This window comes from Setaria italica, chromosome IV (genome assembly GCF_000263155.2).
Source record: "Setaria italica strain Yugu1 chromosome IV, Setaria_italica_v2.0, whole genome shotgun sequence".
Lineage (NCBI taxonomy): Eukaryota > Viridiplantae > Streptophyta > Magnoliopsida > Poales > Poaceae > Setaria > Setaria italica.
In genome coordinates, this window is record NC_028453.1 from 3,950,943 (window position 1) to 3,976,684 (window position 25,742).

General features: G+C 44.2%; 4 protein-coding genes across 9 annotated transcripts in view; 2 read left to right on the forward strand and 2 right to left on the reverse strand.

Annotated features, from left to right (window-relative positions):
• Nucleotides 1-4,625: 4,625 nt before the first annotated feature.
• Nucleotides 4,626-6,548, reverse strand: LOC101757426 (autophagy-related protein 8D). Its single transcript, XM_004964626.1, has 5 exons — nt 6,346-6,548; nt 6,213-6,268; nt 5,478-5,530; nt 5,196-5,314; nt 4,626-4,910 (listed from the first exon to the last, which is right to left on the reverse strand). The coding sequence occupies exons 1-5, from the start codon at nt 6,374-6,376 to the stop codon at nt 4,813-4,815; spliced, it is 357 nt and encodes a 118-aa protein (XP_004964683.1). The 5' UTR covers nt 6,377-6,548; the 3' UTR covers nt 4,626-4,812.
• A 114-nt stretch (nt 6,549-6,662) lies between these two features.
• On the forward strand, nt 6,663-9,087 carry LOC101757827 (THO complex subunit 4A). Of its 2 annotated transcripts, none has more exons than XM_004964628.3 (5): nt 6,663-6,990; nt 7,065-7,199; nt 7,399-7,467; nt 7,558-7,742; nt 8,514-9,087. In XM_004964628.3, exons 1-5 carry the CDS (start codon nt 6,805-6,807, stop codon nt 8,695-8,697), a joined length of 759 nt encoding a protein of 252 aa, XP_004964685.1. In that variant the 5' UTR covers nt 6,663-6,804; the 3' UTR covers nt 8,698-9,087. The 2 variants fall into 2 exon arrangements, with proteins under 2 accessions (XP_004964685.1, XP_004964684.1); XM_004964627.3 differs by having other exon boundaries at nt 6,664-6,990; nt 7,059-7,199.
• A 1,770-nt stretch (nt 9,088-10,857) lies between these two features.
• On the forward strand, nt 10,858-13,719 carry LOC111257010. Its single transcript, XM_022825903.1, has 3 exons — nt 10,858-11,373; nt 12,161-12,479; nt 13,204-13,719. Exons 1-3 carry the CDS (start codon nt 10,858-10,860, stop codon nt 13,248-13,250), a joined length of 882 nt encoding a protein of 293 aa, XP_022681638.1. The 3' UTR covers nt 13,251-13,719.
• Nucleotides 13,720-20,393: 6,674 nt separating this feature from the next.
• The window catches only part of LOC101758507 (proline-rich receptor-like protein kinase PERK7), a 5,830-nt gene continuing 481 nt past the window's right edge, over nt 20,394-25,742 (reverse strand). The window contains exons 1-11 of one of the 5 annotated variants that reach the window (XM_012845649.3): nt 25,567-25,727; nt 24,934-25,103; nt 24,576-24,840; nt 24,253-24,481; nt 24,018-24,168; nt 23,720-23,905; nt 23,117-23,159; nt 22,359-22,754; nt 21,908-22,275; nt 21,587-21,823; nt 20,394-20,918 (exon numbers count right to left, since the gene is read on the reverse strand). In XM_012845649.3, coding sequence (XP_012701103.1) covers nt 20,649-20,918; nt 21,587-21,823; nt 21,908-22,275; nt 22,359-22,754; nt 23,117-23,159; nt 23,720-23,905; nt 24,018-24,168; nt 24,253-24,481; nt 24,576-24,840; nt 24,934-25,062 — 2,274 coding nt within the window. In that variant the 5' untranslated portion in view covers nt 25,063-25,103; nt 25,567-25,727 and the 3' untranslated portion in view covers nt 20,394-20,648. The other 4 variants (XM_004964632.4, XM_004964631.4, XM_004964629.4 and 1 more) reach the window with 4 other exon arrangements.

Here is a 25,742-nt window from a genome sequence, read left to right on the forward strand (position 1 = left end):
ATTTCTCAATGTGAAGCCCTCGACGAGCTCATCCCTGATGGTCGGCCGTTGTTCAATGCGGCGGTAGCGGAGATTGAGCCATAAGCTCCTCCCTACCTGTCCTAACACCCTTGGGTCGCAAAACTCTATACCTATGATTGCTGAAAACATACTCGTGTATAATGTTTAAGGGCTTAATGCTAGAGCTAGGCGATATGTTGTGCATGATTTGGTCGCTCAAGAACGTGTGTCACTTGTGATGTTACACGAGACCAAACTTGATGCCTGTAATGACTTGATAATTAGGGAGTTGCTAGGTGATGACTTCGATTACTTGACGTTGCCTGCAACACATACATGTGGTGGTATTATTTTGGCATGGCGCAGACAGGTGTGGGCAACATCTAGCCCAGTGTTTGGTGAGTTTTCAGTGACTGCTAAGATCAAGCTACTGACAAATGATGAGGATTGGTGGGTAACATGCGTGTATGGTCCCCAGTTAGAGACTGAAAAAATATGGTTCTTAACTGAACTATGAGATTTTAGGAATGGGCGCACTGGTCCATGGATGGTATGCAGAGATTTCAATCTCATATATAAGGCAGATGACAAGAATAATTCGCGGCTAGATCGATGAATGATGGGTCATTTCAGATGCTTCATTGATGATCTGGAGATTCAGGAGTTACATCTGAATGGTCGCTTGTTCACTTGGAGCAATGAGCGGTTGGATCCAACTTTGGAATGCATTGACAGGGCATTTGCCTCTGAGGAGTGGATGTCGATCTTCCTAGATCATAAACTATGAGCGTTGTCATCCCAATGCTCAGACCATGCTCCACTTCTTTTACAAACCGGCTGTGCTTTGTCTTCATTCAAGCGCTTCAAGTTCAAAAACATCTGGCCCAAATATGATGGTTACTTGCAGACCGTGGAGCAAGCATGGACCTATCTATGGCAACATGCAAATGCATTTCGCACTTTAGACTACAAGCTTCGAAATATGGCAGTCGCGTTAAAAAGATGGAGTGCCAAGCATGTTGATGGTGTTCAGCTCCAATTGGAAATAGCTAAGGAATTGGTGCTTAGATTTGATGAGGCACATAAAAGTAGAACGCTATCTCATCATGAACGGAGCCTACGCAATAAGATGAAACTCAAATGCCTTGGCCTTGCATCCTTACTCCGAACCATCATGCGTCAGAGATCACACATCACTTTCTTAGCGGAGGGAGACACCAACACGAAGTTCTTTCATCTTCAGGCATGCCATCGTAGCAGGAAGAATCATATGCACTCACTTAAGGTCGATCAACTAGATGTCATGCATGAAGAAGCTAAAGCTGAGGCAATCTATCTGCTAATTTCTCTTCGACATATTACTGCTTCTCCAAGGAGGAGGTTTGGAAAACAATACTAGAGTTACCACCAGACAAGGCTCCTGGCCCTGATGGATTCACGGGCCTTTTCTACAAGACTGCTTGGCCGGTTATCAAAGATGACATCATGCGAGCCTTCAATGCTTTATGGAACCTTGATAGTCGCAGCCTGTACCTGGTCAATCAAGCCTACATGGTGCTACTTCACAAGAAACCTGCTGCAGCTAGAATTGGAGACTACCGCCCAATTAGTCTCATTCATAGCTTCTCTAAGCTCATCACAAAGGTGCTTGCCAATAGACTAGCCTCGGAATTGCACAATCTGATTCATCACAACCAGAGTGCTTTCATACAAGGTCGCCTTCTGCATGATAATTTCATGACGGTTTGGTTGTCAGCAAAGTTCCTTCATCGAAGAAAATCACCATGTGCACTGCTCAAGTTAGACATTTCCAAACCTTTTGATTCGGTTGACTGGACTTTCCTGCTATGTTTGCTACCGCACATAGGTTTCACAAGAAGGTGGATCAATTGGCTTAGTATGCTCCTATCCACGGCAAGCACCAAGATAATCTTGAATGGGTGCCCAGGTAGGAGAATCTGCCATGCTAGGGGTCTCAAGCAAGGTGATCTTTGTCACCAATGCTATTTGTCCTAGCAATAGAAGCTCTGAACTCCATGATCAGGTTGGCAGGCAGAGAAGGTCTTCTAATGCCTCTGGGTGATAGTGTCATGCAAGAATGTGCTTATGTTTATGCAGATGATGTAGTGTTGTTCTTGTCACCAATGCAAAGGGACCTAGTTGCTACTGGAGTCATTCTAGACCTCTTTGGGTTGGCATTTGGGCTTCAGACAAATTTGGACAAGTGCCCCATTTCACCAATCCAATGTGACCTGTAACACACGGTTAGGTTGCTACAATTCTTTCCAGGATGCCTAGAACCTCTCCCATGCAAGTATCTGGGGATTCCGCTATCTGCTAAAAGGCTGCGATGAAATGACTTAATGCCTCTCATGGATAAGATTAGTGATGGCTTACCGACATGGAAGGCAAAATTAGTGAGTAAGACAGGCCGAGCAGTTCTGGTCAAAGTTAAGATGTCACCCGTCCCCATTCACACAGCTGTCGCGGTCGCCATCTCTCCATGGACCATCAGAAAAATTGACAAATGTAGAATAGCTTTCTTATGGAAAGGAACAGAGATGATCTCTGGGGGTCACTGCTTACTAGCCTGGACAAAAGTCTGCCGACCATCTATTCTTGGAGGTCTTGGGGTCACAAATTTACGTATCATGGGCTATGCACTTCAGATGAGCTGGTTGTGGTTGAAGAAAACAGACACCTCGCGATCATGGTATAATTTGCTTGACTCAGTGGATCCCCTGGTCGCTCAAATGTTCTTTTACTCCACTTCGGTACAAGTGGGTGATGGCAAGCACACACTTTTCTAGACAGACAGGTGGATTGAAGGTTGCTCCATTGCTGAGATTGCCCCGTGCCTACTTCAGGCAGTTGGTCCTAGAATTTGTAAGAAAAGAACAATTCATGAAGGCATACAGGATAGAAAATGGGTCAGGGATATCACAGGTGCTCTAACGGTTCAGGTTTTGCTTGACTACCTAAACATCTGGAACAAATTGGAGATGATCACGCTGGATGATGCCACCTCGAACAGGGTGCTATGGAAATGGACATAGGACCTAGCTTCTCCACGACGTCAGCATATAGGGCCTTTTTCATTGGACATCATGAAATATCTGGGGCAAGGATCCTTTGCAAGACACGAGCACCTGCTAAATGCAAATTCTTTATGTGGCTTATTCTTCATAGACGCTGCTGGACAGCATCAAGATGCAAGAAGCACAATCTTCAGGATGATGATACTCGCATCTTTTGCAGTCAGGAATCAGAAACCTTCAATCATCTAATGATAAACTGCTCCTATGCCATGAAAGTTTGGCACTTGATCCTGTCAAGAGTGAACTGGCAGGCCCTCACACCATCTGCTTCAGAGCGCTCTCTCTCTCGTCGACTGGTGGATGGTGGTAAGGAAACGAGTTGACAAAATGGACAGGAAATCTTTTGACTCATTGTTGATCCTGATTTCTTGATCCATTTGGCTTGAACGTAACACACGAACCTTCAATAGAATGGACAAGATGGTGACGATGCTTGTACAAAGGATCCTCGAAGACGCGTATGCTTGGGTAGCAGCTCGTTTCCACTGCCTATCATCTTTCACTACATTTCCTCAAACTCATGATACGGGCACTAACCTGGTAGTTGGGTCGCAAAATGATGGTAATGTAAACTTTTCTTAACAAGATTTTTGTAAAGCAGGTCATCGTTCCTAAATGATACTGTTCAACCATGTAACCTGCTACTTCTTTTCCTCTTAATGAAAAAGGCACGGTCGCGAAAAAAAAGAAAACCAGGTATGAGTCTATAATCGATCCAGCGACAATTGGACTGTGGTGTCTGCTACAGCTACCACTTTAGCTCATCATCTAAAAAAGGCTAGCACCTGAGCTACCAGCCACGGGTAGTGACAATGATCAAATGGCACACATGTTGACATGTATAAAATTCTGGTCGGATCAGGCGCATCAAGCGCCCAGCAGGAAGGCCAATATGCCACCCAAAGCATCATGCACACACCAGACTGGAAAGAACACTCCGATCTGGGTCGTTTTGGATGTTGAAGAATAATCCCTGCCACTTGAGTATTGTTTCCTTCCATCTTTTGCGAGGTGCCGCTTGTGATGAGTGATCTGCAAAACAGATACAATTTCCGCAGAGAAATGATGGTTAAACATGCGCGGGGCCTCATCGCCCAACCGGTTCCTGTTAATGCGTGTTCAAGTGGGCGCCATATCGGCAGCCTTTTTTCCGTTTATGCGAGTAATTAAGTGGGGGATTGATCGGAGTGCCGTGTTGTACAGAGTGGGGTATTGATTCGCGTCGAAGGCTTCGTTTAATTTAAACAGGTGGATCACGTTTGAGTTAAAACCGATTTAAATCTTCGGCTAAGCATGGATGCTCTTCTTTGTTTAGTTAATCATTCGTCAATTTCAGCATCAGTCACATCTACAACTACAAGGCCCAGCACCGTCTGTGGCTGAGAGCCCATATTCATCAGATGCGGCGTGTGTTTCTACCCGAATCACACCCACATACGGACATACGGTGCTGGAAGTAGCAGTTAGAATATCACCTTACTTTATTTATAGCTAGACCAATCGTACCTCATGTTTCACGTGTCTTGCCTGTCTTAAAAAATGAGATGCGTACTTCTTTTATAACATAATAATAATAATAATAATAACAATAACATACGGAGTAGCACGATCTTATATGTACAGAGTTGATCGAGAACGAGCACGGTTGTAATACACAAGGCAACACATGCACGGGCTATCTGACTGTGCAAAGCAAACTTCTACGTTTATAAGGTCAGGCCAGGCAGCCAAATGTCTTCTCGCTGCTGTAGCACATGTAGAGGAAGCCGTCCTTGTCCTTGTACGCGTCATACACACTTCCCATCAGGCTAGCTGCGGATAAAAGTTGCATCATCACAATGAGTTCAAGTTTTATTGCCCCCCAAAAAAGAGAGAGACTACCAATTCATGCAAAACAACACCCCTTTCTACTTTCCCGAAATGTCCAAGTTTCGACATTCGGGTGCTTTGGAGCGAGCCTAGAACCTAGTATTTTTTACAACATTGCTTGGTCCTAACATAGCACAACAGGCCGTGACACAACTGAGGAACAAAATGCCTGAGGCTTCAGAAGGGATCGGAGTAACAAATACATTATATGACCAATGGCAGTCTCACCTGTTTGGGGTAATGTGTTGTTTACAAACACAAATAGCGCTGTTCCTGGAGATAGGTGTAACCTGGACCGTAGTATGAAAATGAACTGCCCAACGGGCATGTCACAGGGAACCAGGTACCTGCACCATAAATAAAGTTGTCTTACTGCATTTGAATCTTTGAAATGAATGATCAATGATATTACTGTAAGACATCAATCATGGCACGGCATGGGATCATTGACAATCAAACACCCCATCCATCTCTAGCAATGTAATGGGCACAAAGAGAGTAGCAACTAACTTCCTCTTCTCCATTTGTGGTAAATTACTCCTTGAAAACCTTTCAACGATGACCTGCAAATAGCCAAATACAAGGAGTTCCATGTTCATCAAGCAAGAGATGCCACAAACTGTCCGAGATTGGGGGCAAAAGGGGAATGCAGAACAAAATAGAGGCTAGAGTTTGTTCAGTTTCAGTAGAAATTCAGAGTGCGTGGTTTAAGCTAGAATTTGCAACATGTCAAGACCTTAATGCATGCATGTAAGAATCCATGAGCATCAGAAAATTGATTTGCATTTTGCAGGAGCATGGTGGGCATAACTGGGAAGACAGGGAACTGATTCAATCGGCACAGCATAAACAAAATAAGACTAAACCCTGAACGAAACCCCAGGCCCCAGCATGAGAAATTTATTTCAGGGTTCCGAAAGGCAAGAAATTGTGTGAAGCAACAAAGGAATTCTGAAGTGAATCCTAAAATCCACTGTGCCGTTTGGTTCCGTCCACATCCACATACGTGATGACTTGATCAATGAGAGCAGAAGTGGAAAACGTAATAAGAAGCACCTGATGGCACTGGCATAGAGCAGTATCAACCACTAATCGGCCGGCTAGTGATGTCAGTTGTGGACACGAAGGGGCAGGCCCTGCTTTCCTAGGGTTTGGGCTGGAAGCCTGGAACAGAGAAGGAAAGGGAAGTCCCCTCTCCTCCTCATCAAATCAAATAAAAAAAAGGAACAGAGAAGCTTCACATACGGGGATCCTGGCGGGGTAGTTGGCGATCATGGCGGCGGATTCCTGGACCCTCTCATCTGCACCCCCAGCATGCATCAGGAATTCATTCGATCGAGTGAAATACAGAGGTAGATGTGTACTGAGAGCTACTGACCGAAGGTGAATTCCTGCTTGAAGGGTTTCATGGCGAATCAGATCGGATCGAATCGTCGATTGCTTCCTTCCCTTCGACGAAATTTGCCCTCCCCCAAACGGCCGACGCAGCTGCGGGAGGAGGAAGGAAGGTCGGAAGGAGAACTGGAGAAGAGGAGGAAGGAAGAAGAGTCCGGAAGACGGACGGCAAAGTGGTGGTTGCCGTGCTGGGCTGTCCGGTTCGGGATAGTAGTGGGAGAAATCCATATCAGCCCAATTGAGGTCATGGGGGCCCAACACCCCACAACTATACCTACCAGAAACTTCAGCCCATCGAAAACTCGTTGCTTGTCGTCGTCGCGTCGCCTGCCTCTCCTCCTCCCTCTTCTCCCCTGAACCCTCGCCGCCGCCGCCGCCGCCGCCGCTCCTCCCGGTCCGGGCCCCCCTGCTGCTGCCGCCGCCGCGAGGGAGAATAGGGAGGATGGCCGACGCCCTCGACATGTCCCTCGACGACCTCATCTCCAAGAACAAGAACAAGCAACCACGCCCCAGCGGCCGAGGCCCTACCTCCGGAGGCGGAGGCCCCGCACCCACGGCGCCGCGCCGCCGCTTCAACGCCCGCGCTGCTGCAGCCCCGTACCACCGCGGCACCACTTCCCCTTTCCAGGTGAGGGACCTCCCGTTCTCCCCAAATCGAGATTTCCTGCTGTGCTCGTCCTCCTAACTGAATCGCAGGCGCAGGCGCGGCGGCCCATGGCTTATGCTGGATACGGAGCCGGTCGCCTCCAGGCCGCGCCGATGGCGGGCGTCCTCGAAGAGCCCACCAGGCTCTACATCTCCAACCTCGACTATGCCGTCTCCAACGACGACATCAAGGTCTCTTTCTCCTGCCCTAAACCTAGTGCTACATCATGCCTTTCCCAGCCTCGCTGCTTACATCTGATTCATCGATTGAGCACCTACTCTTGCTTATTAGGAGACAAAACGAACGGTTCCATCTTTTCTTTGTTTTGCTCTGCTGCGCCATTGTACCCACCCAAACACTATGCTCAATTGCTCATCCTACTCTGCTCAGGAACTATTTTCTGATGTTGGTGATATCAAGCGTTACTCCATCAACTATGACAGGAGTGGGAGATCAAAGGTTCTTCTGATGCCCACACTCTTCCCGTCTGCCCCTTCCTTTTATTTCCTTCGTTCAAGTGCTCATTAATGTGTGCCTCAACTTTGACAGGGAACTGCAGAGGTTGTCTTCTCAAGAAGGTCTGATGCTCTAGCTGCTGTTAAGAGGTACAACAATGTGCAGCTTGATGGCAAACCTATGAAAATTGAGATCATTGGGACAAATATTGAGGCGCCACCAACCCCTACCTTCGCCTTCAACCCACCAGCTGGAAACTTCAAGGTGCCTTTCACAAGGTTAGTAGCATCATTCTTGGCCATTATGCCTGTCTTGATGAAATAACGAAGGCAGAACATTGCTTTCTAAAACTACTGTGCTTCTTGCCAGCCGTTACCGTATTGTTTCATTAGCATCTCCACAGATAGGAAGTAGCCATTAATGCCTGTTAGAATTTCAATTCTGCATGGTTTCTATAGTTTGTTAAGTGTGCTTGTACTACAAGCACGCCAGGGATTATGTGACTTTTGAGTACTAATATTGAAACTCTTGCAGGAACGAAAAAAAGGAAACATATATATTTTTTGCCCTGTGGGGAGTAAATGCATTCAAGCCAGATTAGTGATAGAAGTATATGTATGACACACTCGTTTCTCATACCAAGCTTTTCTTGACATTTTAGAATCACCTGGAAAGTAGAGCTCATAATTCATCAATGTTGCCTCAACATGATACTTATGTAGTGTGTGTCAAATCTGTCAAACACAAGATCAAAGTGGAGCCGAGTCTTAGTCTTCGGTTCCTTTTATCTACTTCATTACTTAACCAGTAATGAAATTACAGCTTTTCAACCACAGCATCCAAAGAATAAACGAGAATGATCTATAGCTACACCACCCGCGCTGCTAGTGTACATCAAAGCACAAATGAAAGTGGAGCTGAGTCTTAGCTATCGGTTGCTAATTTTAAGATTGTATTGTGATGTGATTGAATAATTTCAACTATGTTTTATCGCACCCTAGTTTATTCTTTTTAAGATATGGAGTAACAAATCAGTACTGACTTTGCAGCGGTCCCAGAAGAGGTGGTGGTGGAGGATGGCCTCAGGGTAGAGGTGGATTCGGTGGGCGCGGACGAGGGCCTGCGAGCCGTGGGCGAGGGAGGGGAGGAGGGCGTGGCAGTGAGAAAGTTTCTGCTGAAGATCTGGATGCGGACTTGGACAAGTACCACGCAGCAGCAATGGAGACCAGCTAAATGATTCTGGCACCGTGGCACTGATTCAACACAGGCAATAGGTCTCCCTATGTCTCCTTCTGTAGGAATGTTGATGCAGACATGTATTGGATCATGAGCGGTGAGTGTGTAAGGTTAAGCTGGAAGAAGCTTCTTTTTTTGTTCCACTGAGCATGTTGGGTGATGAGATGATGGTGGGGTGGGTGGGGGGTTATTTGTGAGATGAGGTGCTGCCGATGACCAAATGTGGGCTCTTGTTCCATTGTATTTTTTGTCAGCTTCTTAATTATAGTTTAGAAGCTTGTAGGAGGGGATAGAATAGAGACAAGTTTAAAAAAAATTTATTACATGCTGTTGGAGGTCGTCACGTTTGTGCTAGTCTGGGCACAATTCAATTTGGGTGTGGCACTAGCTTATCTGAGCGTGTGCATGGTCTGCCTGCGTCCAGGATTTGTGGTTTTATGTGTTTTTGTTGCTTGATGAGTTCAGATTTTAGGAAATGGACATGTTATGTACGCGTCAGATTAGAAGCATGTTTTAATTTTTTTAGATGGTAAGCATGTATTCGGTAGAAGAAGTGAGGTTGCCGGTTAGTTGTTGAGGACCTCAATGTACAAAATAACGGGTTATAAGATTTTGCGTAGAGCTGTGCTCGTTATAAGATTTAGCGTAGAGCTGTGTTCAATCACTGTAACCCGCTAATTAATAAACACTGTTGTAGTGGCAGCTAGCTATAGCGTCGCTATAATCTCACTATAGCTCGCTATTTCGCTATAGCTCGCTATTTCGCTATTTCGTACATTACTTGAGGTTGATGACGTGAGCCTCCACTGCCGAGCCTCCATGATGACCCATCTCTCCATGGAGCGGTCTCCGATGGAGCCCGGGCGGCACACAAGCAGCAAGCCAGCAATGCCCTCTCCTCCATCAGCATTGTTTGTAGAGTTTTAGGTCCTATTTATTTCAGATTATAATTCATATAAATTATATAATCTAGATTATGGCTCATGGGTATTATGGTAAAAGAACACTTGCGGACTACCATAGGACCACAAATAATCTCAAATAAGCTATTCTTGAGCAGCTTATTTCAGATTATTTGTGGTTCCAAGCGGTCCCAAGATAGTTATTTATCCTATTACTCTTGAACCATAATCCAGCTTATATAATCTAGGGGCAAACAAACAGGACCTTAGTCGATGATTGTATTTTAGTTTAATCCCTACAGAATTGTAGCTGTGGTAATAATAAATTATATTAGTGACATCATCCTCAAATAATTCTAGATAACTTGTGGTCTCTCCCTTCTTCTCACCGCCTGAAATTGAAGTACCTTTTCTCATTGCATCTCCAACCATTAACAACGCGTATTTCAAGTCCCATGATCTGTCAATTAGGAAGAGGTTATTCACAGGGAAAACTTCTTGTATAGTGGGCTGAGAGCATTGCTTCCTTTCCTCCAGCTAATTTCTCGTACATTGGATGAAAACGGCTATTCCGTGAATTTCTTTGTACATACAACAGCCGAGTTCTTCCTTCACAGGCTGTAAAAAGATTTCCTCAACCAACATCACCAAGCATTGAAACCTCACCGTCGCATGACCCACTCGTCGTAGACTCGTACTTCCTCCGTTTCAAATTATATATATCTAAGTGCATAATAATAATTATGCATAAAAAAAGTTAAAATGACAAATAATGCAACGGCAGGAAATAGTACGCATCAGCGGGGTCCACCAGCAGGGTCGGCGCTGGTGGCGTGGCATTGGTGGCGTGGCATTGCTCGCCTCACGCCCTCACGCAGACGCAGGGGTCCAGCCCGAGGCCCTCGCCCCTCGGTGACCTTTGCCACCCTGGCGCCGAACTGGCGCTCGACATGGGCCCACATGTCCCTGGCTGCAACGCTGGCCGGCTGCCCTGGCGGCGAGCGGCCCCACCAGTCAGTGAAGGTGCCGCGCCGCCACCGACCTACCATCGCCTTCAAATCCCCCCGCCCAGACGCCCAAACGTAACCGCCCCGCAACAAACACCTGCTCGGCTCTCGTCTCGCCTCCCTCCCCCACCCCACCCCGTCCGCTCCAAGCAGCCCGGAGAAGCCCCACGCGCTCGCCGCCGCACCGCCGCCACCACCAACCCGGAGAAGACCCCCCCCCCCCCCCCCCCCGCCGCGCGGCGACGGCGATGGACCTCTTCGCCGACGGGATCCACGTGCGGCTGCGGAGCCGCGTGCACGGCACGTACCTCCACGCCGACGACGACGGCATCGGTGTCTCCCTGCGCCCGCGTGGCTACGACCCGCCCCTGGCGGGGGTGTGGCGGGTGCACCGGGTCCAGCGCCACGGCATCGACTACGTGCTCCTCCACGGCGCCGCCTACGGCCGCTACCTCGCGCTTTTGCCCGGGGAGCCGGCCCCCAGGTGGTGCCGCGGCAAGTGCGCCGTCCAGCGCGGCTACGACGACCCGGAGCAGGACGCCGTCATGTGGAGGCCCGCCAGGACCGACGGCGGCCGCGGCGACTACGTCCTCATGCGCCACGTCTACAACGGCACCCTCCGCGCCAACGGCAGGTTCCGCATCTGGAACAACGGCGTCAGCATCGACGAGTACTTCGGCACCCGGAGCACCATGAGGCATTGGGTGGTCGAGGTCGTCCCGCCGAGACAGGGCCCGCCACCACTTCCGGTTCCATCAACTCCGGTGAGTTCGCCGTCCTTTCGTTCTGTTCGGCACTGGCGAGCGTTTGATTTGGCCGGAGCGGGATTCGTGCGTGGAACCAATCGATTGCGTGAACGGGTTGCTGTCTGCTGGGAACGCCAACCTATCATTCAATCGTGGATGTTTAATTTCTTCCTTGCGTCGATTCCCACAGGAACTGCTTAATCTGATTCTTGCGTTTGTTCCTGCCGAAGTCTGCACTTACTGAAGCAGTTAATTGCTTAATTCTTCCTGATTTATTGTTCATGGTGATCGAATTCTAGGCACTTTTTGTTTTGCCATGATTACCACTTCTGTCAATAAAAAAGTTCTAGATCTGAATCCCGCTAGCTGTAGTTCCGCGCTCTTGAGTTCTTGTTCCTCTGATTTGTTTGATTCACATTAATTCTGTTCACGTCCCCATTTCCTATCATTTATCCAGAAGTTGGTGTCTATTGTAGATTATGGTTGCTTTATGAAACTCTGTCATTCGTTACCTGCATCGAGTAAGATGTGTTGAAAGCACTGGATTCTTAGTTAGTGACCTGCCTGCTGTTCTCGTATGCCATATGCGAGTCACCAGAATAATTTGATGTGTACTTGGAAAATCTTAGCTATTTGTCACCGTCGTCGGTCTTGGAAAATATTGCTAGATCACAGTGAGTACTAGTTAGCTTGGTCTGAACATTTCGTTCTCATTACAATGTTTATTCAGATATGCTTGTTCATCCAGTCACCGGTGTTGTCTAGTTATTTGTTTTTTCTAAACACAAGTGTTGCGTTGCAACAGAATCTAGGAGGCTGCAGTATCCTGTTCTGGCGGTGCAACAAGGAGGAGCCCGAGGCGTCTCGGCGGCGGAGAATCCGGTACCTGCGTTCGGACCAGCCGCTGAACTTCGGCCAAGCCAATTTGCCCGCATTCTGCTTCTACGGCCGCTCCGTGCTCAACCTCAGGACCCAGGTGGGGATCCGTGCGAACGAAGGGGAGGTCTTCGGCACCAGAATGTGCGTGCAGGCCGGCTTGTATGGGCGGCTGACCCCTCTGGTCACCGACCTGCATCACAGCGAGGAGCCCATGAACATCGTCGTCTACACCGCCGGGGCACCAGGTGAGAACTTTGCAGTTTTCCAGTGGTCTGTGTAGCACTTCTGCTTGTTACGGTTTCAGCAGGTGAGAGTTAGAAAGTTTTCAAAGTGGTCTTGTGATGACATGCTCAATGGATGAGTACTGATGAGAATAGAAATGTGCCTCACAGTAGTTCTGTAGTTCTAAATTTGATGTGCAAATAAATCAGTAAACTAATCTGATGAAATACCATGCTGATGACAACAGAAAATTTAACTTGCACAACATGAACGTAGCTTATATGTTCAGAGTGGTACTTCTGCATTTTTTTTTCTAAAAGAATGGTTTCTATATGTAGTTTCTTGGGTTTTTATTTTCGCCAAGGTTGCAGATTTCGTGCTTGAGGAAATTGTTTACTTTCTTTGGTCTGGACTAATCTGAAACATTCTTTAGAATTTAGATTAAGCAGAAGCATTTGAATGGAAACAATCTCAGGTCTCGTATTGAGAGTGCCTTGTGGGATTTAGCAGTCCTTTGGCAGATCCTAAATTTGGTCTGGTTCTATAAATTGCCGGGTTTTCATTTCTTACCATGATCCTCGTTTAAGAAATTCGATTGTCCAATAGTTTGATCTTCACTACAGAAAGTTCAGTGGTTCCACTTGTTAGCCAATAATTTTGATCTTGCAACTGATTGTTTGCTCTCTTTCGTTATTCACAAAAGTGTAACTGCAACTCATTGTTTTACTTATTCCCTTGCGATTTCAGATGCTGAGGCGTTAGTTTACCCAGATGCTGACGCACAAGGACCATAGAGGAACACGGGAGCAGAACTTCTGACAACAACCTCACAGTTCATCCCTTCAGAAATCAGAAGTCGGAATACTTCGGAATTTCGGATGCAGTGACTTGAGAATCAGCTTGTCTTCTTTTGTTCAGATGGCTTCAGAAAACTCGGCAACTTTACTGTTTCTGTTAGTTAGGTTCGATGCGTCCCGCTCTTCTTTTGTTCAGATGGCTTCAGAAAACTCGGCAACTTTACTGTTTCTGTTAGTTAGGTTCGATGCGTCCCGCTGACCGGATGGGTCTGAATTGGTGTTTCAGTTTCAGAACTTACAAACTGGTGAAAGCATTATGTGGAAGTAATGGTGAACGATTTTGCAAACATTGGTTGCAGTTACCATATTCACCTCTCTCTGGTGATAATGAGGATGGATGTTTCTGGTTTTGCATGTGTCTTGCTTCTGATAAATCGAAAAATGGAGTCCATGTTTGTTGAATTTAGCTTTCAGTTCAAGTCATGGGTATTGGTTACATAGTTACATGCCATTTCTGCACAGAACTTCTTCTCTCCTTTTCTTGATACATCAAAGGAATGAAACTTTATGTTGTTATAAAGGTTTGATCCGTTTCAGTGTTTGCGAGTTCTTTGTTCTGCTGCGTCAGATCCCCAACATGAACGGCTGAACTTGAACCTCACTGTTTCCAGTGGTTTTCCCATTCTGTTGTCGGATTTCTGTCAGAGTTGTAGTAACCTGTTGCTCTGTTTCTCAGTCTCTGTCTGTCTCCTAGTTTGTTGCTGCCTTTATCTTTGTAAATAAAGATAATAAACTAATACGTTGTAGTAACTAATCACTGTACTAATCTCTTAGGAAACCAAATCTGCACTGCACTTATCAACAACATGTACGAAATCTCAGCGGAGCAGAAAAACTAGGATTCATCTCTAAAACTTCGTATTGATATAAGAAAACAGTTACATTCCTGTTGCTTCCTGCCCGTCAATTCGGGGCCGTGTTCCGGCAGAAAGACAAAATTCTAGTCTAGACTAGCTACCGAATCGGATGCAGGGCCAACCTGCGCGTGGAAACGAAACCGCCTGAAACTAATCACGCGCCGTTCGTCGTAGCCCCGGCGCGGCTAGCGGCCGGCAGCGGCCGCGACGCCCACGTTGGCGAGCCAGCACGCGTTGGCCCAGGCGGCGTAGACGTCGGCGGCCGCCGTGAGCGCGTGGGCGCCAGTGACGTAGTTCGTCCCCGCAGGCGGTGCACTCCGCCTCGGCGACCCGAAGGACGAGGTCGATGCGGCACATCGTGCCGGGGTGGCTGCAGAACGGGCAGGCGAGTGAGGCCGCCGCCACGTCCAGCCTCGGCGCCTTCTCTGTCTCCTTTGCATGTTTCCATCCGTGTCTCTGCACATGTGGAGGCCATCGTTCACTCACTCCTTGAGCCCTTTAAGTTTTCCTCAGCCCACGCCAACAGAAAACGGAGTCAGGAAACGGAGTCGTCGTCCGTCCGTCATCCCAACGCGCGCTTGTTTCTTTGGCCCCACTAACGTAATAAAACGAGGGTTAGGGAGAATTAATGGAGGGAAAAGCTGTCTAATTCTGAAAAAATAGCGCCAATTATAGCGGGTGCAGTTTTTATCGACCAGGCAAAGAGCAACTCCAAGATTACCTAAAAAATTCTTCCCTAAAATTATGTATCGGAGATTCTTCTAAAAAAAATTTCCCCCAAAATCATATCAATCCACAGCAGATCGCTAATAAATTGCCCCTAATATTTCAAAACAGGTCACGTCATCGTATTGGGCCCATCAGAAGGGACGCGCGGGCGTGCGGGAATCAGAATTGGGGGAGGAACGCCAACGCTAAAATATACGCGGTGGCAAGCTATTTTTTTAGCGTCCCTAAAAAATTGGGGAAGGTTTGGGTGAACTGTTGGAGTTCGTTTTTTTCTCTTTTTCTCCCTAAAAAAGATGTTGGGAGTAAGATTAGCAACCTTTTGGAGTTGCTCTAACAACATTAAAAATACAAAGATAATTATCAGATTTGCATCTTCCTCATCTCCCACACAACAACAATGGCATCTCAGTCAAATCACATTATGCCTATCAACGAAGACAACTACTTGGATCTGGCACCGCCATTACTTCCACAAGTACCAAGCATGGTCATGTCGTTGGTTGTAGGTGCCACATCCTCGCCAAATTTCTCTGGGATCAACATTCCTACTGATCATACGGAAAGAATAGAGTTAGAAAATGTAAGTCATATTGTACCTATGTAAATATGTTTGCATATTCTCCATGATTTCTATCTTACTGCGTATGATAACCTCTCCAAACCCAAACAGGATTCTGCTAAAATTGATTTTACTACTCGAGTAGAAAATTCTCTAGAAGATAGGATACCAAAGGTTGGTATGAAATTCTGCACTGAGGAAGAAGCCTATAACTTTTACAATGCTTACACCAAAGATAAGGGTTTCAACATCCGAAGGAGTAGTTCTAAAAATACTACAACAATAAAGAATAGAACTTTTTGTTGTTCTCGTGCATGTATCAAATTAAATCTTTTTTATACTAGTTCTTTACGGTTTGGGATAGAACATCAATTTAATCAATTTTTTTTATTTATCAATAGGTATTCAGGTCATGATAAAAGAGAAGAAAATTCCAAGTATAGTAGGTCTGAGACACGATGCATGTGTCAAGCATGCATGAAAGAGAAGAAAATTCCAAGTATAGTAGGCCTGAGACACGATGCATGTGTCAAGCATGCATGAAGATAAGTCCCACGGATGGGTTGTACTACATCTATGAATTTGAGCCTAAGCATAACCATATTTTTGCTACTGCCATCCAAGCCTAGCACTTAAGATCTCAAAGGAGAATAACTACAGCACAGATTGCCGGTGTCGAAGCTGCTAAAGTGGTTGTGATTTCAAATAAATCCACTTTTTATCTCATGGTAAAAGAAGCCGGTGGAAATGAGAATCTTGGATTTACACATGAAGATATGAAAAATAAATTATACTCAAAGAGATCACTGAAGGTAAAACAAGAGACACAGGAGGTGTGTTGGAATATTTGGAGAAGAAAGCATCAAAAGATGGGAAGTTTTTCCATTCCTTTCAGGTTGACGATGACGATTTGATAATGAATATTCCTAGGCTGATTCTAAAATGGTTTCGGACTATGAAGTTTATGGTGATGTCGTTTGCTTTGACCTAAATGATGGACATTCATTCGGTTTGCTAGTTGGAGTGAACAATCATAAGAAAACTATTTTTGGTGCTGCACTTTTGTATGATGAAACTGTTGAAAGTTTTGTGTGGCTTTTCAAAACCCAGGCAAGAAGCCAAAGACCATTTTAATTGACGAAGATGCAGCAATGGCAAAAGCAATCAAGATAGTACTACCAGAGAGTCACCACAGGATTTGTGTTTGGCATATGAACCAGAATGCATGCAAGCACCTTTCTGAAGTTGTGGAAGAATATAAGATGTTCAATACAGATTTTCAAAACTGTATTTATGATCAAGAGGATAAGGAGGACTTTATAAATGTGTGGAACAATTTGCTAGATAAGTATAAGCTATAAGAAAATAAATGGCTCGAAGTATTATTTGATAAAAGGGAGCAATGGGCCTTAGCATACGGATGAAATACATTTTCTGCTGATATGGTTAGCACTCAAAGAAGTGAAAGCATGAATAATGAATTGAACGGATATATTAGTGTCAAATATGACATACTCTTTTTGAGCACTTTGACAGGTTGGTGGGAGATAAAAGATACGAAGAGGTAAAATATGATTTCAAGGCAACACAAAGTACACCAAAGTTGAAACCAGACCTGAGAATATTAAGGCATGTAGCAAAAATTTATACCCCAGTAGTATTCAAGCTAGTACAAGAACAGGTGATGCAAACACTAAATTACGATCTATTCTATTCTGGTGATATTGATGCTGAAAAGTTGTAAAAAATAAAGGTTTGTGGCAAGAAAAACGAGCGTGTTGTAAAGTTTTCTGCACTGGAGGTCATGTGAAGTTTAGCTGAAAAAAGTTCGAATTTGCTGAAATCTTATGCTGCCATGCATTGAAGATACTTGATATTAACAATATAAAAAAAAATCATAAACAGTGCATACTCAACAGATGGACAATTGATGCAAAAGTGGCTCATATAAAGAGCAAACCTGAGATACATGAAGATCCCAAAATAAAGCTATCAAAATGCAGAATAGAGTTGTGAAAAAATGTTCCTTCAGTTAGCTAACCAAGCTGCTGAATCCGATGAAACATACTCTATTGCTGTGAACAGTCCAGAGAAATTAGCAGAGGATGTGGAGAAAAGCCTAAAAAAATAGAGGTGATACATATACGGGTAGTTCATCTCAGCCGCAAGGTTTGCACTGGAATACTACTTGTGTTAACCCCACATATACCACACAATTTATTTGTTTTGTAATTTTTTTTAAAAAATGACCTTTGCAGCTACACTACAACAAGACCAGGCTATAAAACCAAAAGGTGTCAAGGTTAAGGAGAAGGCAATCCATGTATCTGACAGACCAACTGGTGGATTTGAGAAGGCAACACAAAAGGAAAAAAAAGAACAAGAATAACCCAAAGATATCTGGTTCTACATCTGGTTTTGAGAATGCAACACAAAAAAGGAACAAGACCAATAATGACTCAAAGGCATCTGGCTTAGCAATGGAATCAGATATTGTGACACATTTGCAAACACACGCCATATTGGTATAAGATTTCAAGATTATTTGCTATTACTATTATTAAGACTAGTCACATATTCAGTAGTGATAGTCAAATCCCTTTTTTTTTAACAGGGCCATTTAGGGACCAATAAACATCAACATCACATACAAACACAAGGCTACTATCCAGTTGGTAATGCTTTTATGCATCCATTCTTCGGTTCTTTCTCTAGGGTCCCATGATCATGGTCAACATACACATCAAGGAAATACCACTCAATCATTTATTACAAATCCCTACAATAATATGTTTTCCCGTTTTAATTGAACTATTAAAAGCCATATCCTTTTAGAAGAATGGATGTGTTCTGCGCACTATCTATCGAATCCTTTGTATCAAACAATTTATGTTACCTAGGAACTATATTTTCTGTGTTTTGTACAGAAACAATTAATACAATTTCGTTTCTATCCACGAACTAATCAACTGATTACAAGTATCATACTGAAGTGGTAAAGTGCATATTCCTCAAAAAAAAGGGGAAGGCACAAGACAACTAACCAGACCAAATTTGCCAGGAGGAAGATTCTTTGCTCCGAGAAGAGGACCTCGAAGGATACACCATCACCATCACCATCGTCTTCACAGCACCTGCTGTCAGCAAGCTTATGCATCACCCTCCTAACTTGATATCCCACCATGGTAATCCTGATTGGACGCAGCGACAAGGAAACCGCAAAATAGAAATCCCCACTGCCCTAATCGAGATTTTGCAGCAGGAATCGAGGTTGTGGACACCAAATCGAAATCAACAATAATCGAGATTCCACACCCCAAATCAGCTCCCTGCCACCGTGCTTTAACTTGTTGTTGCACCAATCGAACTTCTTGCTACTAGATGTAAAATCCCGTTGAGATCGAGCTCTTCGATTTGTGCAGCAGCTAGGCGGATCAGCTTGGAGTAGAGAAGGGGCAATGATAGAGCGGAGGACGGAGCGGCGACAGACTAGATGACTGTTCCGTTTGGCGTGGGATAACAATGGAAAATTAGTGGACCTACCTCTGGAGAGGAAGCTAATAGGTGGTCTCCACGTGTGGAGGGACAACATATGGAGACATGCAAAGGAGACACCAAAACCGCAGCCGGCTCGTGCTCCCACGCATACCAGACAACTTCGTCGTCCGTCGTAGGAACCGCTGACTGCAAGGTCGATTCCTTGGGATCGAGTGAGCACGCCGTTCCCGCGGAGGCCGCCGCTCCTTACCGGCGCCGTTCCTGTCCCCGTCGAGCCCTGCACCTCGCTGTCCCCTTCAACCGCCGCGCCACCGCCGACATGCCGGCCGCCGCGCTGCTGCGCCGTTTGACTGCGGCACCCCAAGCTCGTGTGCTGCCGGTTAGCGCGTACCGCTCTTCCGGCCAAATCAGCCGGTCGCGACTCGCTGCGAGAGGGGAGGAAACACGAGAGAACTTCACGAGAGATATTTTTCCAAGCCAATTTACAATATAGTCCTTGCAATTTAAATGCAACCCCTGCTAAGGATAGTAATTTCTGAAAATTCATTTAGGTACCAAGAACGTACGAAAAAAAAGAAAATTACATAATAGTCCTAATTAGGTAGTTCTCTCGATCAAGCAACAAAATAGTATACAAAGATCAAATTATACTTGATCATCATGACGTATGTGCCCATATATGAATTAAATATGATATAGACAACCTAATAGACAAGCCAATATACAAATAGTCTATTTTACCATCTGTGTGCGATATTCAATGTATTCACAGATAGCAATCGTCTACACTGTTGAACATGCCCTTGAGCCTTCAAGGGCCTTCAAGGGACCACAGAGAATAGTGGATAGAACTTCGTAACGTTCATTAAGTGATTATCAAGACAGTTGACGATGCCTTGGTGTCGACATACTCCCTCCGTCCCACAAAGACTGCTTATTTAGAAAATTTTAAACAAGATAGTAGCAATGCTAAAAGTCCAAAGTACTCCTAATAACTCTTCTTAATCGAATGGATTACCGAGTAGAATTAATTATGCATTCACGCTTGCAGTAATTGTCGGACCTATTAACTTTCCTTATTTAGCAAGTCTAGCTCGGGCATCGATGGTGAGAGTAGCTGATCGATTCGTTAACAGAGTCACAAGGTAGTATGAGGAATTTTATTGGATTGTTTGGAAATTATAAGGACATTTTTTATGAGATAAGTTTTGAAGGCTAAAGGGAGGGAGTACCATTTCGAAGCAATCGAGCAGAAGTTGCTGACACTTGCAGGTTTTATAGTTTTCCTTCCACTGCTTTTGGCAATTACCTTCGCATAGAAGGGTTACAATGGGGCCAGCCATCCAGGAGACAGCCGCTTAGCTGCTTATGGGTAATTAGGGTGCTCTGACATGAATTTTGTAGCCAGGGCCACAGATCGAATCAAGAGACAGGTGATAGCTAGGGAGGAGGGAGGAAGATGTCCCCTTCTCCAAGTTTCAGTAGTTCATACCCAAAATATTCAGTTCAGTGTTCATCGATACAAGACTGGAGATTATGTGCTCACAGCCAAACACTGCCCAGTGGGCCAACACAAACTAAACTTGTTTACGCCAACATCACACACGAATACGCCTATTACATATTGCGCTTCACACTCCTGACAGTGCATGCGTTACATGTTGGGTTGTGTATTTTTCGCAGCAATGTCGGTTATGAAAGCATCTCATCAGCGTTTCCTGGTGCTAGAAATTGAGCATCCATGGATGAACTAGATAATGGCCCATTACTGCCATTATCTAAGGGACATCTTATGGAAAGGGGCTGTACTGCATGGCTGAAAAATAGGACGATGACAGTAATATCGTCGTGGAAATGCCTGCGAACCCCCTTACCGATCGTCTTCAGATGTGAGTATGTCATCTCACGTTTTCGCGATGCTTCAAGGAGAGCTGCTTTAATGAGTCGTCTCGCACTTCCCTCCTGAGTAAACCAAAGACAAGCATGCCAGACATAATAGAGGCGCTGTCATTAATCCATCAACAGGGGAAACCAGAACTATCCTTGCAGTAATATATACACAAGCGAATTGGACATTACGACTAGTACAGGCGTTCAGCAAGCAAGGCATGTCAGATTGTCAGCATTGCTATACAACTCTTTTAAAGTACACAATACTAGGCTATACTAGTGTTCGAAAAGGACTAGTATACAAACATCCGACAGTCAAGATTAATTGTATATTATTGAAACCTTCACCTGTAGTATGGGTAGTATACATTAGTGTAGATAGTATAAGGGTATCATGGTAAAAGAACATAAATGATATCCCTTAAATTTTATTTTTGACACTAGCATAAAGTGTAAAAGGCCATTCCATTTGAAATATCACTTTTCACATGTAATAATTACTACATTATCCATAATCATGAACATTTAGATCTTTTATATATATATATATATATATATATATATATATATATATATATATATATATATATATATATAGACACACACACCACTAAGTAGTAGTTTTGTGTATCGTAAAAGAGCTCTTGCTATATTACGTACTTTATATCATCTACAAGCCAAGAAACTAGGAAGGAACATATAAACAAGCTCAATGCAATGGAAGACAAGTGGAAACTTACAGCACGTTGATGTTTTTGAACAATGTCAACAGCCTCCTGGTTAGTCAAATGTTCCCACAGACCATCTGAGGCAAATATGACGAAACGGTCACATGGTTGAAGACTATGAGATAAGATAGATGGGCTGGCACTCAATAAAGGTTTGCTGAATGGTGTACGAAGCCTGAATTTTGTAGTGAGTGGCTCCATGTTATATCGCGGGTCTTTCAAGAATGCGTCACCTATTGATCTCGACAACTGCATCATCGATCACTGCGTAAGCACTGAATATATGCAATTCAAGTATCGCGACAGAAAACTAAAAATTAAGATAAGACCAACCTGAAAGATGCCTTTCACCCTCCAGACATTATGCTTGAAAACAACAATATCCGGATCATCAGGATGCTCAGCAATGAGTTCCTTCCTGGCTTTGTCATAGTTGACATTGTGCTCCGCTGACAGCGGCACCGCGAGAACCTCCTCAGTGACGTGCCAGACCTTCCCAAGAACAGCTCGGGAGTCCCCAAGGTTGGCGATGAAGAGAGTCCTCTGGTGCACGACGCCAACAAGGCAGCATGACCCCACTGTGGCAAGGCTTGGCTTGGTCTCCCATTGGCGTGACACGAGCGTGATGAATCCCTGCTCTGTGGCCAGAAATGCCTCCCTGATTGCATCAGCTGTCACGCCCTGCAGGCCGGAAGAGGTCTCTACATAGATCAAACCTAATTAGTCCACATTGTCTGCACGTCCTGCAGCTAGACAGCGAATCTGGTTAAACTTCGGGTCTCACCTTGGAGGTTGGGGAGGAGGTGGTCACGTATGAAGTAGGCGGCCTCAGGGCCACCGTGACCATCGAAGATGCCGGCAAAGGTGCCAAAAGGCAGGCCTGACTCAACCAAGCACTGATCCTCCATGAAGTGGTTGGCCTGCATGGCAGCGACCGAGAAGTCGCCGTCTTGGCACCGCGCAAGATCGTGACACCAGAGGAGGTCATCCTGTGCTTTACGGCCACCAGATTTGGCTTTCAAGGTGGGCAACCTCTCGAGTGTCCCACCAGTTTGCGGACCAGGATATTCAGTGTCGGATGGGTCATCCTCTAGGATCTTGTCTTCAAGAGTCATGTGTTCTTGCTCTTTACCGTCGTCCCTGTGGTCGACAGTCAAGGCACCCTCTGCGTCAGCAGCACCTGCACCCATTTTTTAAAAAGATAATTAGTGTCGTATCACTGCAACAACAATTAAGTATTCTGAAACTCAACAAACACCATGCTGCTCAATAATGTGCCAAAATCAAATTCTAATGAGTGACTTTTTTTTACTGCCAGTGGCACATGAATGATGGAAACACAAAATAGTCACCATTCAGTGCCAGTGCGCAACACATTCCATGATTTAAAAAAGCTCTCTCTTAACATTATAGCACTTTATAAATATTCTAATAAGCATTTTATTAATAAGGGAAAGCCTTTATCTCCTTGTATGATATGTATCAACTTGTTTTTCAATATGCCATTTAGCTAGCAGACAATATTTTAATCATGATGCTTACCTGAATTCGTGTATAGCTTCACTTGCGTGCTATGTAAGTTGTCCTGCAACAACAAAAATAGGTCCAATTCTTATCCAGAAAAATTTAGACAACACTGCGGTGAATTACACCAAATCCACCTATTTACTAAAAAAGAGCATTAGATACCCAACTATCCACATAATATCAAAATTCATCCAGTAACAACCAAGTAAGGACATTACTCTAAATACGATCCAGGATTAATTACTGAATATTTTCAACAGGGCTAGCTCCATTTTTTTTCAGAATGCTGTGGTGACAGCTACAATAAGCTCCTTTTTTTAGCTTCAGTAGTTCATTAGCAGTCTCTGCCTTTCTACTTCTTATCACCCGCATAAATATATGAAAAGGGTATAATGGTAGAAGCTAGGAGGTTAAAAAAACAGTATAGGTTGGCAAAGATTGAAATTAGAAGGTATGTGGCAGTGTATGAGTGGAAAATTTGTTAATTGGAGGACAATTATGGCAGGGAATTTAGCTTGATCATATTCCATAAAACATTGGATAAAGAATGCCACAATTTGTAGACAAAGTCGTGTTGCAGGTGAAAATGAACAATCATTGGGAACAGTGTGACAAAACCTCGTCTGCAAGTGATCTTTTCACATCATCAATCTTATTCAGTTCATCAACAATCTCTGCTATAGTAGGCCTTTTCACTCGGTCGGACTCCACACATCTTAATGCTATTTCGATGCATGTCTTAATCTCATGCGATGTATGTGATGACATTGTAACCTGAAGCCTTTTCCCCCAGTTTCCTTGTACCTGCAGATTTGAAACACAATGCCAATAGATGGCAAACATGCACAAAGACAAGTCAACACAACATAATATTTATGAAAAAGGTCTGATGTTCATGAAGTAGGATGTTTCTTACAAGATCAATAAATTCTTGGTGAGACATATCTCCACATTTCAAGTAACCCCCACGTCCTGCCATTACTTGTATGATTATAACGCCCAAACTGAATACGTCAAACTTTTGTGTGATTTGGTATCTGTTGATGTACTCCGGTGGCATGTATCCACTGCATGGTATCAAATACGATTATTATTTTTTTATAAAAAATCAACAAAAGAGGTTGGCAATTCCTCATGCAGAATCAACTTACGGCGTTCCTATGATTACTTTCGTGGTACAGGTTTGTGTTGAATCAAAGAGTCTTGACAAGCCAAAATCTCCTATTTTTGGCACCATATTCTTATCCAGCATTATATTTGCAGGTTTTAAGTCTAGATGGTAGATAGGGTCTTTGGATCCATTATGAAGATAATGTAAACCCTCACAAACTCCTCTAATTATTTTGTAACGTTTGTGCCAACCAAGTCCGCAGGATTCATCTGTAGACATAAGTGTGTTACCAAGACATAAAATTTAGAGAACAATTTTATTTTCATGCAAAAATACTAGAATTGAACTAGAGCATAATCGTACCAGAAAGAAGCTTTTCAAGGGTTCCACCCTGCAAGTATTCAAAACAGAGAGCTCGTTCTTCCACTCCTGCGTAAACATATTGTCCATCGTACTCCACAACTTTATGAGCTATTTCATAGCAGTAGCCAACTAAGCGGACTATATTTTGATGTTGGAGTCTCATAAGGTTAGTACACTCATTTGTAAATTGCTTATCATCATCAAGTCCTGGATGCTTATTATAAAGCTTCTTCACAGCAACCTCTTCCCCATTGTCGAGTACTCCCTGTTAGATTATATCTTGTTAATATGGTACAAGGGTTGTTCAAGTTAATGATAGTATAATTTGAAATATATAAGACCCAAGCAATAACCATACCTTGTAAACCACTCCATAACCTCCATAACCAATTATGCGATCCTTGGAAAACTTATTTGTAATTTGTTCTAACAAATGGAATGTGAAATCCCTTGGCATCACACTTGTATGTTGTGGATCGTTCTCCATGATATTCTCAAACTCCTACAAGGCTGGCTGCAGCATCCCATCTATAATAGAAATCCTTTCACATGAGATAAGCATAAGCTAAGATTAGTAGGGTGGTTTGAGTTGCAAGTTGTTTGAGGTGGTGGGGCGCACCTCCGCTAGTTGTTTGGTTTATGGACCCAGTTTCTATTAAAAAAATGGGCCAACAGTCTTTTTATTATTCTCCTAATAAAATTAATTTGCGCTTCTCAAAAAAAAAAATAATTTGCGGCAAAACTTTTGTTGCCCTTTCGAAAAAAATAAGCTAAGGTCATGCTGCATAAATTTGCAAACAAAAGACATGTGGCATGTGGATTAACTAACTAATGACTGAATCGGAAACAACAATTACCAGAAAAGAGAAGGCTTAGCTTGAATTACATGTCACAGACAATTCGAGAATATATTATAGAACTCGGCTTCAACTCTGTGAAAAGTGCAAATATCCTCGAAAGAAAATTACAAAGAGATGGTCCGGCGCTTTACTAGGAATCTAGGATGGTTGCTGCCGTAACTTGAGGTGCTCCATCAGAGGTGGAGGCTGAAGCACACCAAGCAGAAGTTGACGAAAAAGCTGATGACCATAAGCTCATGACCATGGATTTGAAATTTGAGACCGGTGAGGCGTGTGAAGAATCTGCTTCTTGCTGGTCAAATATCCA

Coding starts and splice junctions, on each gene's coding strand:
- LOC101757426 (XM_004964626.1), bottom strand. CDS start 6,376: ATGAAACCCTTCAAGCAGGAATTCACCTTCG. Junction 6,269..6,345: donor CAAGCAGGAATTCACCTTCG/GTCAGTAGCTCT, acceptor CTGGGGGTGCAG/ATGAGAGGGTCCAGGAATCC. Junction 4,911..5,195: donor CAACACATTACCCCAAACAG/GTGAGACTGCCA, acceptor TTTTATCCGCAG/CTAGCCTGATGGGAAGTGTG.
- LOC101757827 (XM_004964627.3), top strand. CDS start 6,805: ATGGCCGACGCCCTCGACATGTCCCTCGACGACCTCATCTCCAAGAAC. Junction 7,468..7,557: donor ACAGGAGTGGGAGATCAAAG/GTTCTTCTGATG, acceptor CAACTTTGACAG/GGAACTGCAGAGGTTGTCTT. Junction 7,743..8,513: donor TTCAAGGTGCCTTTCACAAG/GTTAGTAGCATC, acceptor CTGACTTTGCAG/CGGTCCCAGAAGAGGTGGTG.
- LOC111257010 (XM_022825903.1), top strand. CDS start 10,858: ATGGACCTCTTCGCCGACGGGATCCACGTGCGGCTGCGGAGCCGCGTG. Junction 11,374..12,160: donor TTCCGGTTCCATCAACTCCG/GTGAGTTCGCCG, acceptor GCGTTGCAACAG/AATCTAGGAGGCTGCAGTAT. Junction 12,480..13,203: donor CTACACCGCCGGGGCACCAG/GTGAGAACTTTG, acceptor TTGCGATTTCAG/ATGCTGAGGCGTTAGTTTAC.